The sequence below is a fragment of the Aphidius gifuensis genome, linkage group LG4 (genome assembly GCF_014905175.1).
Source record: "Aphidius gifuensis isolate YNYX2018 linkage group LG4, ASM1490517v1, whole genome shotgun sequence".
Lineage (NCBI taxonomy): Eukaryota > Metazoa > Arthropoda > Insecta > Hymenoptera > Braconidae > Aphidius > Aphidius gifuensis.
In genome coordinates this window covers 5,718,886-5,738,395 of record NC_057791.1, presented here as the reverse complement: position 1 = coordinate 5,738,395, position 19,510 = coordinate 5,718,886, and the positions used below count along the sequence as shown (strand labels likewise).

At 26.0% G+C, this 19,510-nt stretch overlaps 2 protein-coding genes across 4 annotated transcripts; both read right to left on the bottom strand.

Annotated features, from left to right (window-relative positions):
- Positions 1 to 308: 308 nt before the first annotated feature.
- On the bottom strand, positions 309 to 4,074 carry LOC122854847 (transcription factor E2F3-like). The gene is made up of 6 exons (XM_044155861.1): positions 3,179 to 4,074; positions 2,731 to 2,969; positions 2,449 to 2,546; positions 2,215 to 2,375; positions 997 to 2,104; positions 309 to 769 (listed from the first exon to the last, which is right to left on the bottom strand). The coding sequence occupies exons 3-6, from the start codon at positions 2,525 to 2,527 to the stop codon at positions 645 to 647; spliced, it is 1,473 nt and encodes a 490-aa protein (XP_044011796.1). The 5' UTR covers positions 2,528 to 2,546; positions 2,731 to 2,969; positions 3,179 to 4,074; the 3' UTR covers positions 309 to 644.
- Positions 4,075 to 5,605: 1,531 nt separating this feature from the next.
- LOC122854846 (homeobox protein six1-like) lies at positions 5,606 to 19,149 on the bottom strand. Of its 3 annotated transcripts, none has more exons than XM_044155858.1 (5): positions 18,395 to 19,109; positions 16,908 to 17,190; positions 12,925 to 13,159; positions 6,963 to 7,440; positions 5,606 to 6,878 (listed from the first exon to the last, which is right to left on the bottom strand). In XM_044155858.1, exons 1-5 carry the CDS (start codon positions 18,668 to 18,670, stop codon positions 6,591 to 6,593), a joined length of 1,560 nt encoding a protein of 519 aa, XP_044011793.1. In that variant the 5' UTR covers positions 18,671 to 19,109; the 3' UTR covers positions 5,606 to 6,590. The 3 variants fall into 3 exon arrangements, with proteins under 3 accessions (XP_044011793.1, XP_044011794.1, XP_044011795.1); XM_044155859.1 differs by having other exon boundaries at positions 5,607 to 6,878; positions 16,908 to 17,169; positions 18,395 to 19,149; XM_044155860.1 differs by having other exon boundaries at positions 6,411 to 6,878; positions 16,908 to 17,237; positions 18,395 to 18,496.
- Positions 19,150 to 19,510: the final 361 nt, after the last annotated feature.

The following is a 19,510-nucleotide window of genomic DNA, read 5'->3' as shown; positions in this document are numbered from 1 at the left end:
ATACTTATTATAACTGAATTAACTCTTTATCTAGAGTTCATGATGTGAGCTACACCATATTATAAATTATAATGCCATCATAATTAGTTTATAGCATCTGTGACGAAAAAATAAATATACTCAATAACGTTGGGACAGAAAATAACGACTCAGCACACTTTGACTTGCATACAGTAGAGTCTGCTTGTTTTTTTTTTTTTTTTTTTTTTGTGATGAAGTATGGTAAAATATTCACTGAATTATATACAATTGAATTTCTTAAACTACAAATCAATTGTGCGAAAAAAAAAAAAAAAAATTCAAAAAAAAAAAAAAAAACAGTATAACAGTATGAGTGTGTCTAATGGCAATTTTTCGTGTTTGTGAATTTTGGAATATTGATTCATTCATAGTCAATATTATTATTTAAATTTTTTTTTTTTTAATGAAAAAATGTGGGTACACTGTTTGTACACAATGTTATGATTTTTTTTTTTTTTTTCTCTTAAAACAACAATATAATGTATTGTTTTTTTTATTTCCTTGTGCCATATTTTATTGCGAGAAGACGAACTCGTGCCAGTATTTTTAAATGAAAAAAAATTTAATTTTTTCATAATATGAAATTTTTTAAGTTTAAAACAAAGATTAATTATTAAAAAATCCTAAAATGAATAATCAAAAAGATCTGAAAGGCCTTCACCATGATCAAGAGTAAATGCATAATCATTTTCTGAAAGTGGTGGTTCAAGTGAAAGCAGTGACTCGCCCAAGTCAAATGTATTAATATCTGTAACAAAAAAAATCCATCATGTAAAGTATAAAAAAAAACATTATTTCAAATGATTATTTTATTGTTTTATATAAGTAGTTGTAGCAATAGCCACCTAACTAGAACTCTGCCTGTGATGTGAAGTCAATAAATTAAACACAAGTCACAGTCAGAGCTCCAAGAGGTAACTATCATACTGTAAAATATCAAATTTAAAAAAAAAACAAAATTAAGCTAATAATTACCTATAGAGGAATTTTGATCATCAGTCTGTAGTTGGAATCTACCACCACCCATAGGACCAAAATCATCAGATTCACTTAACAATGCATCTCTCATACCAGATGGTACAAATGCCTCTTTTTCAAATGTTTTATTACCTTGATTTTTAATATTATTAATTGATTTTGTTGAAATACTACTACTACTATTATTTTGACAATCAATTGTCGTTGATTTTTTATCATTAATTTTTTGTGTCTGATTTTTATGATGATTAATTGTTGATGTTGTATTATTATCATTTATTATGGAAGACATTGTAGAATTATGATTATTTTGTTTTTCCATTTTGCTTCTTTGTTTACATAAATGACGATGATTATGTTCTTTATTATTTATATTATTATTAATATTATTATGATTTTTAATTGCTGGATCATCAGGACATAAAAATACTTCAATTTCACCTTGTGATGAACGCATATGAATTTGTAATTTTGGTTGACCAAGATTATTTGTTGGTTGAGGCACATGTAGTGTTGCTTCTGGTGGTGCTTTAACAGCCATTATTGCTTGATCACGATATGCAACAACTGAACGTAAATCATGATAAGTTACATATGCATATTGTCTATCAGCACATAATTCACGTAATTTTTCTTCAGCACCATTTAATAAACGATCAAGTGCATTTTCTTTTGTTTCTAAATTAGCAACATCCCTTCGTAATTCTAATATATCATTACGTTCACCAGGTAATTGACCACCTTTCCATTGTATATTATTTTTACTTTTTTTTTCTAATATTCCAATACCTTCCAATACATTTGTTATATCATATATACGACGTTTCTGTACTTCTAATTTTTCAGATGCAACATTTAAATCAACAACACCATCTCTACTATTTTCAACTAAATTTATAAATTTTTTTGTTAATAAACTTAGTGATGTATCATATCTTGTTCTTTCAACATTTCTAACTTTTGTTGGTGTATTATTTGTTAATAAACCAGTATGTGAACCAGTTCTTTGACGTTTTACACGTGGTGCTTTAAATGTTGATTTACTTGGTGATGCAACTGGAGCTTCAAGATTCAGTCTTCTTTTAACAGCTTGAACTGAGTTATTCTATGAATTTACAAAAACAAATAATGATTAATTTAATATATTCATCATGTTGTTATTGTTGTTAATATCATCATTGTTTTTTTATATTAAAATCATAATAAAATTTGTACCTCTGGACGTGACAATGATTGTGTAGGTTTTTTAGTTGCTTGATAACAAGGTGTCTGTCCATATTGATGATCTTGTAAATGTGGACTTGGTGTTTCTTCAGCAACTTTTTGTGATTGTGGCTCGTCCAATGATGATTCATCAATGATAAATTCTGTTTTTACTTTAAATAAATAAATAAATATATAGGTATATTTACTATTTTTTTCAAAAACATTTATAATATATTATCTTACCTAAATGATTTTGTGTTATTTCTGGTGTCATTGGCCTACTTAGACCTCCCAATACTATCTGTTTTTTAACACGAGGCATTTTTGTGCTGTTTACGAGTCTGTAAATTATAAATTACAAAAAAATTGTCAACAAAAATTTGTCTCAAAGTTAAACAAGTTTCATACGATTGGCTCTCAATGATAACTATCTTTATAAACTTTAATAAACTCAAAATAAGTTAACTATGTTTTGCTCCTTTTTTTAAAAAATATTTACAACTTGAAATTGATAATAATACTCACAAAATATTTTAACAATTAGAATGATTATTAATGGTTTTTATTTTCAGGATAATAAAAGGCCACTGAATGATATCAACTGGACAAATTAAAGAGAATCCAAATGCCTTATTGCTTTGGTGTTCATCTGTGTGTGACGCGATGTTTGAGTAGCATCAATGCTACCAGTAACCCTATGTTATTGTCACACAAACATGTATCTTAATCGAGTACATACACCTGAAGGTGATGATTAAATAATGCTAAAAAATTAAATTAAAAAAAATGAAAAAAAAAATGAACGAATTAATTCAACAACTCAATAATGGTGACAAATATTTTTTTTTTTTTTTTTTTTTTTCTTATGCATGTAGCTATGTGTAGCTATAAATAATTTATTTGCTTATAATTTATATTGTTATATTTAATTATTAATATTTATTAAAACAATTTTTATTATTACAAAGTGTACCTTTAAAAATTGTTATCAGCCATTCATCGAAACACCTATCACGATTGAATTAAAAACCAAATGGCTATTTAAAAAAAAAATTTTTTTTTCTTCTAAATATTAAAAATAATTTAATAATAAAAATAAAAAAAGACTCATCAATTATGAAAAAGTCTTTTACTAGCAGATTTTTTGATGCAGACACGTAACGAGAGCCATTTTTTCCAACCTCTCTCTCTCTCTCTTACTCTCTCTTTTTTTTTTTCTTTTTTTCTTTTTTTCAACGACCAAAAAAACCACACACACGATTCAACATTTAACCGCGCAGGATTCAAATAATAAACTAATAATTTAAAATAATTATTAATTAATTTATTATTTATACTATTATTAGTTACTCATTTTAATAAAAAATTTTATTTAATTATTATTTTGCCTTTTATATCATCAAAGGTATTTAAATATTTTTTTCTTTTTTTTTTTATTAATACCGGTTAACTCAAAATTAAATAATTCAATTTTAAATATTAAAAAAAAATTAACGATATTTTTATTTATTTATTTATTAGTTAATAAATATTATTATTATTATAAAATTATTTTATTTTTATTAATAATCTACAATATGTGTGTGTCACTTTTTTGTTGCTCCGTAATTTCTTGGTTTGGTCATGGAAAAAATATTTGTACGTTGTTGTTTGTTGCGTATGTTTGTCAATGTTTAAAACCAATTTTCCCGTATTTATTAATTTCATACACTTTATTTTTTTAAATATACACTCAACTGATTTGTTTTTTTTTATAAAAACTTTGGTTTTATTAATTTTCTAATTTATTTATTTAGATAATATTTATATAATTATTTTACAACTTTAATTTTGACACTAAGCTTTGCATTGCTTTGCATCATCGCTTGTGTATCAGTTTTACAAGTAAAAACGGTATTATATTTACATGTGTAGTGTGTATACACATGTATATATAAGTGTGTATTTATGTATGTAGCAATATGTAGCTTGGCTTCACTGGGCTTCACTCTCTTTGAGGCCGGTTTGCCTTTTTCAAGTAATTATTTGTTGAAAAAGCATCTAAAATTAGTAAAATAGACAATGATGGTTATAAATAAATGATGAATTTTATTTATTTATTAATAATAATGTTTATAAATAATTGTTTATAATAATTTTCATGTATTTATTTGTAGTTAACATTTTCACCGCTTGGCAGCGTTGAGTAATTGTTTTACCGACGCATGTAATAGTTGATATTTCCATCGTTTTGTGGCGCAGCTCTTGTTTTCTATTTTCTTCAAGATGATGCCATTCGAACACAAATGATACCGTTGATAAATCATAGATAGCAATACTAAGAACTTTAAAAAATTTAAAGCAGGATATATTTATGAATACAGGCAGGGTTTTTTTAACTCCTTTTCAACTCTCTTTCTCTAATTTTGTGTAATTTCGAGGGCGAGAAGAGAGCTTCTCAATACAATTACATATAACAAGTTTTATTTCGTCAAAGATTACGATCATAGTTGATCTATGTGGATTAACAACTCTTGTAGTTAAATACGAGCTGAAAAACATTTGTTCAAAGCCAAATTTATTCACAACTCACCAATTCTTCCCCTAAAATTTTTCAAAATCCGTTAGCTTATTAAATTTTAAAATAATTTCAAGCCGAATATCAACAAGTGCTCAGTAGTTTTCTAAAAAAAAAAAAAAACATAAAAATGCATTATTAATAGTTTTTATACGGTTATTATAAAAAAATTTGAATGAAAATTGTATTTTTGTTGGACTATCTTTCATAGAATCACTCATGGATTTTTATTTTTATTTATTAGTTCCTATACACCAATAGCTCGTTCTTGGAAGCATCTTAAACTTAACTGTTTGTTTTACCAATGAAGCGGAATTAAAATAGTTAACGCGTGTTCATTGATCTGTTATAATTTCATCTGATGGCCGGTGTTTTATAAAATTTTCTAAAAAAAACCTGTTGTATAAAACTGCTGTTGTTCCTTTTTATTTTATCTTGAAATTAAAGGGCTTATAGAATGATAAAATAAATATCGCTCAGTGGTTTGAAAAGTTTAAAACTAAAAAATTATTATATCCTATTTTGTGTTGGAGAAATTTAGAAACTTGTTGAAAATTTTATAGTAAAATATAATTATAAAAAAGCATATGTTACTCCGAATAATTAGGAGAAATATTTCCATCCAAAAGAAGCGTTTAAAGAATAAAAAAAGTTCTGAAATAAATATACAAAAATACGTATCATAAATCAGACTTTTAATAAACTCTTGTTCTTTTTATTGTTTATGGAACTTGAGCTTCGTGTATCAGTTGGTTTCAATATTATAGCTGAGTAAACAGTATCAGGCAACAGTCAATCATTCAGTAATTCATTTATAATACAAAAGGTTATATAAAAGATTACATTGATGGAAAATTAATCACTTTAATGTACATAAATTTACAAGAATAGATTTATTTATTTTTTTTTTTCTTATTATGATTACGTATATATATATAGACTTAAAATATTTTTAAGTAATTTGAATATTTTATGAACTCAATTCACAAATTTTTCAATCAGTTCAAACATTTTTAATATTTTAAAATTAAACTATACAAAAAAAAATATCCATCATTTATTAAAGCTTACAATAATATTTGTTAAAAATTTCAGCAAATTTTCATTATTGCTCAAGTGTGAAATTTAATTTTCACTGAAAAAAAAAAAACTATTTATTTTTGTAATATTATTATTGAATTTAAAGCCATATTTTCAAGATGAATATATTTCCAGTAGACTAATAAACATCAACATTTGAAAATTATATTTTTTTTTTTAAATAATAATATTGCATTAATTTTGATTTAACAATTTTTGTGCGTTACAAATTAATTGAGAATAAAATTCGATGATAAAATTACTTAGCTATAGACACTGAATAATTCTGTTTCATTTTAAAAATAATAATAAATTGGCGAATGAATGTTGCAATTAAATAGTACATCAATTTAATTTTTTTAAAAATTTATTTACAATAAAAAATTAGTTATATACTCTTTCGTTTTTAATTTTAAAACTGCGTTACAAATAATATCTCTGTATTTTCGAAATAAACAAATTTGTATTTTAAATATTTATTATATCAATTGCAACATGAGACACATGAAAAATAGATTAAAGAAATATTTAAAAATTTATTTAATTCAAATGATAAATTACTAATAATTATATGAAACAGAATATCAGTTCAGTGTTGTTATAAGTGATATAAGTATTAAAATTATTGGCATTTTTTATTTCATTTGTTGTTGTATAATAATGATGAAGACATAATTAAAAATTTGCTTTATTTAAAGTCTTTTTTGGACTATAATTTTTCCTAGTTATTATCAAAATTTTTCCAGTATCACAAAGGATGATAATCACCAAGTACCAAACTACTATGATAAGCAGTATGTGATGAAGTCATACCCATTGAGCTTAGTCCTTGATATGGACTTATTCCCATTCCGACATTTAAAGTAACTGTATTCATACTATTGGTACTTTGCATGGAATTTGATAAAAGTGATGATGAACTTATTGGACTAAGACCACTAGCAGTTGATGTTAATGCACCTAAATGCGAAGATGTTGATGTATGACTTGATGATTTTGGTACATCAGCTGATGTTGGAGTGCCAATTAAGTAATCCTATAAATAATAATAATTACACATATTAATTTAGCTTAAAATTTAATAAAAATAATTCAAATAAATATGATAAATGTACTGTACCTGTGCACCATAGTACTGAATATAATCAAGTTGACTTTTTTGTTGTGCACAACTTGGTGATATAGGATTTGTTTCACTTGTTGGCATACTTGTACTATGTCCACTATGAGTTGATCCTTGAAAATGATGATGTAAATGATGATGAAAATTTTTTTTATCATCACCACTTTCACTACTAGTATCACGATGTTGTATATGATGAGTTGGTGTATGAGAAGAATGACTTAAATTAACACTTGTATAATTTGTATCATGTGTTTGTGGTGATGGTACAACTACTGGACCAGATAAATGATATATACTTGGTGAATGTTGATGATCAACCATACGTAATTGTTGTTGACTTTGTGATTGTGTTTGTTGTTGAGTATCACATGATTGTGATTGTTGATGAGTTGATTTTTGTTTTATATCATCTCCACTTTCACTACTTGAATCTCCAAGGCCAACTCCATGATTTTTGTCATCTCGATGACCACTATAACAAATAATTAACATTATATTTATTATTCATAATTATATACATATTTTTTTGGAATCGCTGTAAAAATAATGAAATCATTGGAGCTAATTCAATCATGTCAATAAATATTTTAAGTAACTCATGTTAAATATAGATAGTATGTGTCCTAAATTTTGTTTATTATGTGTTAATAATAGTATAACATTGGGCCGCTAATTGCCGGGTTACGATACCACATAAGTGGTGTCTGTTTGAAGACACCTTCGCTCTCAATATTTCTTTGAAGAAATTTTTAAAACCATCTATAATTTTCTTAGCATTTCGGGGAAATTAAAAAATAAATTAATAAGGTTTTATTGCAGTTTAAAACCTAGTGCAATATTTTAGGGTTTCATTGCGTTTATTTAAGGGTTTTTTCATTTAAAGTTAGAGATGATTTCAAGTGCCAGATTTGCCACTTTGTTTTAAACACAGAATGTTCAAATTTAGTGTGGCTTATTGATAAAATAATAACTGTACAAAATGTACTAAATGTATCTAATGTATGTAATCTCACAAAATTTTTGTTTAAATCCACTTATTAGCAATGCAAGTTGTACATTCCAAAACTCCATTCCATTGAAGTAGACAATTGAGACTTGTTGAGTCAACTGCAACAAAAAATAATGACGAAATCTTAAGGATGAAAGACCGTGATTATTGAAAATATATATTCTTTTTTTTCATCAATGAGAAATTAACAAAAAAGCTGATAGTTTGAATTGATATTTAAACTATAGATCTTTTATTCAAGACTTCATTATTATTTTAAAATTTCTATCAAACATTTTTTATAAACAAACTTGAAGCTTGTAGAAAAATCTGATAATTATTGGAATAATTACTTGCAACTGAGATCAATAAACAATTTAATTATTATGCATCATAAAAAATAAATTAAACAACAATGCCATTTTGGAATTCAAGTGGAAACGAACCCCAGACTTGACGCTGCTTGACGCTTTCAATATCCGTCGCACTAACTACTGCATTACCCTGCTGTATCAAATTCATTTTTAATTTTCAATATTAAATATTTCTATAAAAATCAGATAATTTTATCGATTCTAATATACATTCAAAAAAAAACAAATAAATTTATCTACTTATTTTATTTCGAACTATAAAAACCTGACGAAAATTAAATTTTTCATAATAAATAATCAGGATAAATTTATGTACAAAAAAAAAAAATAAAACATATATATTAATTAGTCAAAAAAACAAGTTAATTATATTACAAACATGACAAAATAAATTTTTAAATATATTTAATTATTTATTAATCATTAAGCTACAAAATACAAAAAAAAAAAAATAATTTATATTCATGAATATAACCATTATATTCCTTGAATAATAAAATACTCATATCATGAAAAAATAAAAAATCAAAAGTCATCATCAAGATGAGCTTTGTATTAATAAAACATGAATGCAGTTTTAAAAATTATTTATAATAATACATTCAACAACATCATACATTTAATTAAAAAAAAAAAATTTAATAAATTGATAATAAGTGATTTAAATTTACCTATTTTTTGTAAATAAATAATCCATGTAAAAATAAATTTTTTATGTAAATATAAATTTGCAAAAAAAGTAATTTGTTTATTATGAAAAATAATCAAAAATTTAAGTGTGTATTTATATCAATAAGAAGTGTTGAATAAACGTGACAATATGTGAATAAAAAATATTTGAAAAATGACGTGTCTCATATACTTGAATTAGCATAATACAAAATATGGTTCGTCGTAAAATCAAGTGTATTCGCAACTGATGGTTATCGTTGTGCCTCAGCAGAGTTTATCACTTCATGCCTCGTGTTCGTGTGGGTCCCGATAACATCAGTTGTCCGCCACCCGAACAGTTCCTCGTAAAATCTGATTATCAAGGTCCATTCTCAATTCATTCGAAAAATATTGTTTCTTGATTAAATCCATATGTATATTTAAAAAAAAACATTTTTTTTTTTTTTTTTTCATTATTATTTAATGATAAATTAATTTTTAAATTTGTCACTATAATTATTAATTGGTTAAAATTAATATTAATATATTTTTATTTTTGTTTAAGTTACCTTGAAATATACCTGGATGTTGTTTAAGAGATGACGATATATATACTTGTTTATAAATAAAAAAAATATTTTAAATTAAAGCAGGTATACATTATAAACACCATGTAGATTTGTGAACACATAAAAATAAAACAAATTTGTCTGATATATTATCTTGAATATATATTGATGTTCAAAGACTCTTTGTTAAATTTTTTTTTTGGAGATAAAAAAATATCTGCAAACACAAAAAATGTAGAAGCTCTTTTTATATAAATACTTTTTACATGTATTATACTTTTTAATATGACAGAATTTTTGTTTGTTCTGTGTGACATGTACATACATTAAAAAATTAATTAGACAATTGGAAATTTTAATTTTGAATGTAGATTTTTATAAAAATATTATAATTTTATTCTGTGGTTCTTGACATCTTGATGACCAACAGAACATAATTATTCAAATTTAAAAAAAAAAAAAAGTAATTCATATAAATATATATAGTTTTTTAAAAAATACATAAAATACATGAACGTTAAATTTTTTAATATCTTTTAATGTTAATTTAACATTTGTTAAAAATGTTGAATTGAAATTTTTAAATTTAGTTTAAAATACAAGTTAAAAAATGTTTGAAATTTAATAGAAAATTAACATTTAAAATGTGTTAATTAAACATGTCATAAAATTTTAAATGCTGAGTTAACATTTTTTTATAGATCAAATCAGAATATTTTTTAAATATTAATTTGACATTTTTTTTAAATGTACTAAATTTCAATATTTTACATTTTTTTTTCTAACCGATTGTAAATTTAGTTTTTTTCTTTAGATAAGGAAAAAGTTAATAATTTAAAATGATGGATTAAATGAAACACAGAAAATTTGTTAAATAGTTCTGCTAATATAAATACGTAGATATTTTTATTATTTTAATAGATAAGCAGATAACATTTCATTGTGAGTCATAAATGGACAGCATGTTTATAATTTATATTTTGTCGATCTCCATTTCTTTCGAATTAATATTTTTCGAAGAATAAAATTCGATCTGTTTTCGTGATTGTAATTATACAAATCAATAAAAACGTCAATCGAATACAAAATTCTTGTTTAATAATAATTCTCAACAATTTTTAGAGGTTTTAGACTCGACACAGATTAATTTTTGATGAAACTGATTAATTCATTATTTAATTTAGATTGTACATAAAATTTATCATTCGAATTTTTAAGTATAAATATTAAAAAAAATATTTTTAATACTGCAGAGAAATTTGCAGCTCACGAGAGGTGAAAAATTTTTAGTTTTCTATCATGTCAGACACCTGGAAGTCAGTAGTATCATCGTTGATATATTTTTGATAAATAATATTTTTAAAACTTCATCAAAAGGTATTTAAAAATCAAGGAATATTTCCAACAATTGATAAATTAAATGCAATCAAAAATACAAATCTCGTACTTGATTAAAGAAAAAAAAAAATTATATAGATATATTGCAGATGGAAATAAAATATTCAATATATAAAAATTGTCGACAAAATATTAAAGAACGATGGCTCTTTCTTGAAACACTAGAAGGCATCAGTTAAGATAACCATGCTTTTCTGAGAACATCATGTACGTTAATTTTTTTTATATTTTTTTTTTGTAGCAAATAAATTGCCTACCAAGTTTGTATGCTACTGTCTCAGGTTGCTTGCAAACTACAATGATACCCAGAATCAGAATCCAGAGAAACATTATTTTTTATTTGAAAACCAGATTATACTCATTACAAGATATATTTGACGAAAAATTATATAAAAATAATTTTAGTATTTATAATAAATAATTAAAGCATGTAAACGGTTTTATTATTTTATATATTTTTAATATTTTTCGATTTGAAAAAACATTATTCACAAAACAAAGAATCAATTTGAAAAAAAACATTGGTAAATATAAATTTATTGATTTATTTTAAAAATCTAAAAAAAAATGGGTAAATAATTTGATGAAATTTGGGGGTTGATATTGAGAGCTCGGCAAAAGTTAAAATAAAAAAAAATTAAAATATTGAAGTAAATATTGAAGGATAGAAGGGTTTCGACCTGGTCAAATTGAGGAACCGCGCCCCAATATATATATTTACTAAGTCGAAAAATCGATCCTGGCTTTTTGTACAGCCTGGTCGATATTTTCGTTTCGTTAAAAAGAAAATTGTGTAAACTGTTAGCTTCCTAACTAAATTCAAAGTGGTTAGTCCCAAGTTGGTTTACTTATTTGATTTGTTGATACACGCATAGGATTTTATGCACCCGGCCCTTAAAAAGGTTTGTGTATTTTTTTTTGTATATCATTGCATTAGCAACAAATGGACCTAGCTAACATATTTTTTTTAATTTGCATTTGTAGTAAAAAATAGTAAAACGTTGATGAAAATATTTTTCCGAATTTCCTTCTCAATTTTTTAAATTTTTCTTTGTTTTGCCGAATTTTTTCGCAAGTAATTCGATGTTGGACAGTCCGAAATTCAACCAGAAAAAAGCTCAAGTTTCTTTTTTCAATTTTTTTAAAAAAAGCTGTTTTTGTTATGCACTTTTTATTAATTTATTATGATAAAAATAAAAGTGAAATTAAAAATCTTGAGCTTCTAAATTCATATAGACTTATACATCTTTAAGAATCAGTATTTTATTTTTCAGCCAAGTCATTAATTTAATTACAACCTATCAGGTTTAAACACAACACCGTTTGGTTAAAAAAAAAAATAATTTATGTTAATATGTATCACATTTTTATTTTGTCAGTTGTCATCATAAACGATGAAATCGAAACAAGGCGGAAGAGATATAATATATATATTATGATATATGAACGCCTCTAAAAAGTTGACGCCTTGAAAATATTCTCTCTAGGGATTCTACTATCTATTAATAAATTTTTACTAATAACGAAATATTATTAGTCAATTATTAATTTAAAAAATTTATTCTTTTAATTTTTTAATATTAATTCAACTTTTTTTTCTATAGTATATTACTGATCAAAATACTTTTCAATGTTTTCTATTTTTACTTGCTCTTATTTTCGTGTATATTTTCGAAATATAAATCATCAACAACAACTGTCAATTGTCAATATTTTTATCAAAAAAAAAATATGCAAATAAATCCTAACAACCTTGGTATAGTATGATGATTTTATTCATGAATCGCATGATGATAACCTGCGGTATTTTTTATCTCAATCAGATGTATACTCAAAGTGTAAATTTCCTAAACATTAACCAGTGGGAAAAATAATTTATACGCTTTGTTTTCTGTGATCAATGTCAAATACATGCATGGATGAATGGCAATATATAAAAAAAATAAAAAATAAATTCAAATATATATATAACTAACCTTTGCTCAGCAGCTCTATCACGTTGTCTTCTGTTTTTGAACCAGTTGCTAACTTGAGTTGTTGTCAAGCCTGTACTTTCAGCAAGTTCTCGTTTTTCTCGTGGTGATGGATAAGGATTTGATGTATACCATTCACGCAATACACTTCTTGATTTTTCTTTGAAGCAATAAGAAGTCTCTTCACCGTCCCATATCGTACGAGGTAATGGAAATTTGCGACGGACTCGATATTTTCCTTTGAAAATACAAACAAATCAAATTTATTTAAAAAAATATAAATTACATTGTTCATTAACAACAGTTTTTAATAAATAAATTTAATTTTTCTTTTAACACTATGTAAAATAATTATATTAATACAAAATATATACAAAATAATTAAACAAGATAATGATCTATTCAAATTATTAAGTAATAAAATTAAGTGATAAAAATTTACTTTAAATTTATGATAGATACAATTAATTATGGTGTAATAATAACACCATAAAATTAGATTATTATGAATCATGATAAAACCACTAAGGGATGCTGTCAAGCTATTTTTTTTTTATCACTTAGAAATGACAATTTTTAAGTGTGTAAAAGTTAAGTTTTATCCCAAGGGGGCTCAATGCTCCCCAACACACAAGGGGTCGTTTTTTTTTTCCTATCTAATGCCCTCTTCTAGGGTTGACTCAATTTGGTTTTCCCTTACCACGTACTTACTGTAACCTCTATGTGTTATATATACTGCATGTGAACAGCTTCATATCGTGCATCATTGTATATATTTTACAATATGGGACTAACAAATTTTAGATAACAATACATCGTCATTGGAGTAATTCCCGGGAAGGATTTTTAGTGACAGCTATATCCAACGGCTGAAGTTTGGTGGTTTGATACCAACCATCAACCCACCAAACGTGTGATGGCCGATGGATGGCCAAACACTGATGGCTAAATTAAATTAATTTTTATTCAACTACTCTGATAGCCTGATGATAATATTTCCTGTATTAATCAGTAGTGTTCTACATTGTTCTAAAATTGTTTTTCGAATTTTTTAATCATCAGTATAAATAAAAAATGAACCAAAAAAATTTATATATAAATATTTTCACCAAAAATTTAAATTTCTATAGCTTAAGCTATAACTGTTTGGTTGTTGTATAATTTTTAAAATCTGAAAATTGAGTCTGTATATTTGGTTTGATTGTAATCTTGAAAGAGCAGATATACATCTGCCGACGTTTGAAAGCTTTTGATATACGCTTTGCGTCGACAAGCTTGTTTAGATGAGTTTATTTTTGATAACAAGATAAATATTTGAAAATTCATTTGATAAAAGCTATTGAGAAACTATTTAATGAGGAAAATGCTCTTTATCAACTTTATAAATTTCAGAAATACAACAACCTCTTTGTTCCAAAGATGCTGCATTTCTATATAGCATACTTTCAATGCACTTTTTTCTTCGTGATGGAGTCCACTTGTCCATCATTTAACCCGTGGTCTAACAAGAAAACTAAATAATAATAAAAACTTGAGACGACCAACGACAGTACCCTGGTGAAAATATTTTTCCGAATTTCTCCCCGGTTACTCTGAATTTCTCCGCGATTACTCCGAACTTCTCCCAAATTGACCCATGCGGAGAATTTTCTCCTCATCGTCGATTTCGGAAGAATTTCTAGTGATGCCGCGATAGACGAGAGAACTCGAGACGAGACGAGAGAGAGTCGACGAGAGACGATAAAATTCGAGACGAGAGACGAATTTTCTCTCGTCGATATCGATATGCGAGAGAAAAGTCGAGAGATAAATATTTTAGTTCTCGTTTTTATTTCTTTACTTATAATACATTTCTAACCCGTTTTATATTACTTTCAATAAAATTTTTTTTGGTTCAGCGATTACACTTTAGACACTTTCATAATTTGGTTGAATCTATTATAATAAATTTTCGATTTTTTTTCATCAATGTTGATTATAATATTATTTATATTGCATCTTGTTTTTATGTAGTATAGTAGATAACATATATTTATTCTCCATATTATATTTGTTTTTCGCAGAAAAATTACCGGAATAACCAAATAATATCTAAGCATAAATGATTCGTATTAAAAAAATTTATAAAAAAATTATGATAAAATCAAAGTAATGAATCTATTATTTATATTGTAAATAAAACTACTAAAAATAAATTGTTGACCGAGAGAAGTCGAGACGAGACGAGAGATAGCTGACGAGAGACGAGAATATTCGAGACGAGAGACAAATTTTCTCTCGCCACGAGAGACGAGACGAGAGACGATCTTTTAAAGTCGAGACGAAACGAGAGAGAGCCGACTCTCGTCTCGTCTCGTCTCGCGGCATCACTATTAAATTCTGAATTTCTCCACGGTAAAATTAGTTTTTTCACGCGTTTCTCCGCGTGTATTTTTCTAGCATTTCAAGACGATATTTAGTTGCCGATATATAATTATCTGATTTATTAAGTATAAATAATTCTAATGAATTTTTTTTTCTAACAAATATTTCATTTTTTTAATTTATCATTAGATGATTCAATTTTGTTAGTAATTGTTTTTGATTCATCATTTGCACTTGGATTATCATTGGATTTTTTATTGCAATTTTCTTGTTCTTTTTCTTTTTTTTTCCAATTTCCATCTTTTATAATTTTTTACTTTCGGAGGTTGATTTTTATCATATTCTTTTTTATCAGTAACAGTATTATTATTATCTTCATTATTAATTTTTGTTGATTTCATTTTAACATTTTTTTTTTAACCTTAATATATTCTTCAATTTCAATTTCTTTCTTCTCTAATAATTTTTCATATTGATCTTCTTTAATTTTTACATATTTATTGTAAATTTCTCTTTTTTTCTTTTTTAATTTCTTTTGATATTGTGAAGGTTCGATAAATATTTATTACATTATTATTTAAAAATAATAAATTCATCAAATTATATAATTATTAATCCTATTATTAATTGTTGGATTACATCCATGGAATTCAGGGGAAAAAACTTGGAAGAATTTATAGTGTTAAATTCGATGGACAAATTTTGCCTAGAGGAGTAATAATCAATCTCAATCCATTTATTTGTGAATTTATAGATTTCGGTAAAATCGTGAAAAAATATCTTCTGTTCCTTAAGTTATTTGATCTTGGGAAATATGCTGATTTACCAAGATTTTCAGTACATGTTCGTTTCCCAAGAGAATCAGTTGAAGAATATAAAATGTTAAAAATATTTCTCCGCGTATTCTCCTGAATTTCTCCGCGATTACTCCGAACTTCTCCCAAATGAGAAGAGAAAGGTATCCAAATTTTTTTTCCGAATTTTCTCCGAATCAACTTGGGTGAAGAAACGTTCAGAAATATTCCTCCGCAAAGAAAACACGTGCAGAAACGTGTAAAAAAAATTACTTTACCTTCGCGAGAAGTGTTTTCGTGTTATTTCTACGCGGAGAAATTTTTTTCCAAATTTTCTCCGAATCGACTTTGTTGGAGAAACGCTGGGAAATATTCCACCGCGATAAAAGTACGCGGAGAAACGTAGAAACGGAGAAATTCTTCCGAAATCGACGATGAGGAGAAAATTCTCCGCATGGGTCAATTTGGGAAAAATTTGGAAAAATATTTTCACCAGGGTGCTTACATAATTTCAACTCGGAAAAATATAATTATTTCCGAAAATATTTTGAATGTAACAAATTAATTTCTAAATGAAAATTTTAAAGAACAATCCGTTTGTTTTAACATTTATTTTTGCACGATTATTTCTATAAATTTTTGCTAGACTTTGTAATAGTTTCTCTAAAGAGTAAAGGCAAAAAACCGACGGAGAATTTTCGCTGTGATGATGTTGAAAAAAATTAAATTAAAATCTATTTAAAGTAAATAAACGGAGAAAAATAAAATATAATTTCGATAACTGAAACGTGCATCTTCTTTATCGTATATATAATAAATTATTCTTACCAACTGCACCAAGTGCTCGACCTCGTAGTCTTTCAGCCTCAATATAGTGTGCTTTTAACCAAAGTGCTTGTAATTTTGGATGATTATGTGGACTGAATGTATTGCTTTCCAATATTTGATATAGCTGCTTGAAGTTACATCGATGAAATGCGACAATTGCTTTTGCCTTCAGTACACTTTCATGTCGTTGTAGCCTTGCACATTGAGGTAAAGACCATAGAAATCTTCCCAGACGTTCAACTGAACCAGCTTGTTGAAGTACCTGAACAGAGGACACCATCGCCTTGAAGACGATAGACAGGAGGGGCACACTGTTAGTATACTATCTGTCTACATAGACAGATTATTTTTATTATATATAAATATATTTATAGTCTGAAAATCTATTTTAGATGTTTTATATTTAACACAGTTTTCCTACGCATTTTCTATATGTATCCAGACAGACAGGGAGACGCGATACAAGCTATCTAAAATTTTTTCGAATATGAACAAGTCTTTTTATTCACTCCGTCGTTACAAAACTAAAAAAATTCACAGCAACGCTCAAGTGAGGTTAGAAACATATTGTTAGACTATTTTTGCTTTTACTTTTTATTATATGAATTTTAATTGTGGCTGTCGACATTGTCTTTGCTATACAATGCGTAATATCAATTTTAATTTTGTGTAAACATAGAGAAACAAAAGAAACGTCCGTGCAATGAAGAAGTCAATATGCTGTCACTCATACTATCCCACTTTCTGCACGCATGCGCAATTTATAATTACACCCGCTGCGAGCATAGAGCTTCTCAAGTTAATAAAAAAAATACATATTATATTTATAAAAACTGTAGATTGTTTAAAGACTGCAATAAAAAAATGAATAACTTTCCAAAATAGATTGTTTTAGACTGCAATGAAAAAATGAATAACTTTCCAAAATAGCTTTATGAGTTTTAAAAATATTCACGGTCAAATAATTGATTATATTCAAAGAAGTAAACGACTTATAGAAATAGAAATTCCAAGATAGATTAATTTACTTTTCTAGTATTTTTTTTCGACAAATCTATGAAGTTTTATTTGATGGTCATTTCGATTAAGGTGGTCCGAGTACAAGTTTCGAAAACTTGAGCTCTGTATAAAATTTCGAAAAATCTATAACACTTTGACATTGGCTGACTACGTGAATCATAAGAGGTTATGTTGATCTTAATGGTTTATAATTTTTAAAATTATTTAGGAAGTTATAAAACCATGCAATTTATTCTTCATACAGAATTTTTGACTATAGAAATAAGTGAATGCTCGGACTACCTTAAGGTCATTATACAAATAAACTAACAGCCATCAGTTTATAATATTTTTAATAATCAATTATACACTACTTTTTAATGATTTATTTACAAAATTAATCTATAAATTTCTATCTTAATTACAAGGTATAGCTTGTAATAATTAATCTAAAAAATATATCTAAAAAAAAAAACAATCCAACCAACCTCACAGACACATGCAACTTGTTCTTGAGTAAAACCAAAACTAGGCAATTGTCCATTATTATTGCTACTTCCTTCAGCTGAACTCGTTGGACTATGCTGTGGGCTATAATTTGTATGCCCAGTTCTACTGTATATTGGATCAACTGATCCAACAGCATGACCACTCACTGAGTTTGGTGTACCCTGGGAGGTATAATCACCCGTTGAACACAAAACATCACCAACTGAGGTTGAACCCATACCACCACTTGTTCTTGTCACACTATAGCTTATCATCACTTCATTTGGGCCCAGTATGAACCACGTAACACCCTTTTATTTATTTCACTTGATCACAATTTTTATATATATGAAAATAAACTTGTTTAACTTTATTTTAATTAACTCACATAAATATTTCCATTTAAATACTGTTGATGTGTTTAAAGTAAAACGAAACATTCACAAATAAATTATATATGTACATATGCAACACTAAAAGAAGAAAAAATATTTCACAAACTATATACTAGCGTTGTTATATTTTTAGCATACTGGGTTAGCAACTTATAAACGTACCACTGGTTATAATTCTCAAATTACATCATATTTCTGGTCACTCCAATTATTCACTTAGCCGTAATTTTGTCGAGATAAAATACAATATTAAAGTAACACATTAAAATTAAAAAAAAATAATAATATTTAAATGTTTATATTTATATATTAAAAATAATCACAGCCATTTAATGACATTTAAATACGTTTATATATATTTAAAACTTTTATTTTTATTATAAACTGCTTGTATTATATTTAGAATCTCTGCGTTGTTACTTTTAAGTTTATTTTTCCCCATGTAAAAAGTAAGTTCTATTATTAGTTCAAAATTTAAAACACTTAAAACTTGTTAAACATTAAAATAATTAAATTTAAATATTAAATAATCATTTGGTTAAATATATAATTTATTAAAATATATATATATAAGCAATTGACGGCAATTAAATAACATCCGTGATGTTATGGACAATTACAGTGTTTCCAAGTACACGTCACCGAAAGAACTGACTCAAATAATCATCGAGGAGGTTCACCGCGTCGGCGCTGATAGTATATACAAACAGCATTTCGAAT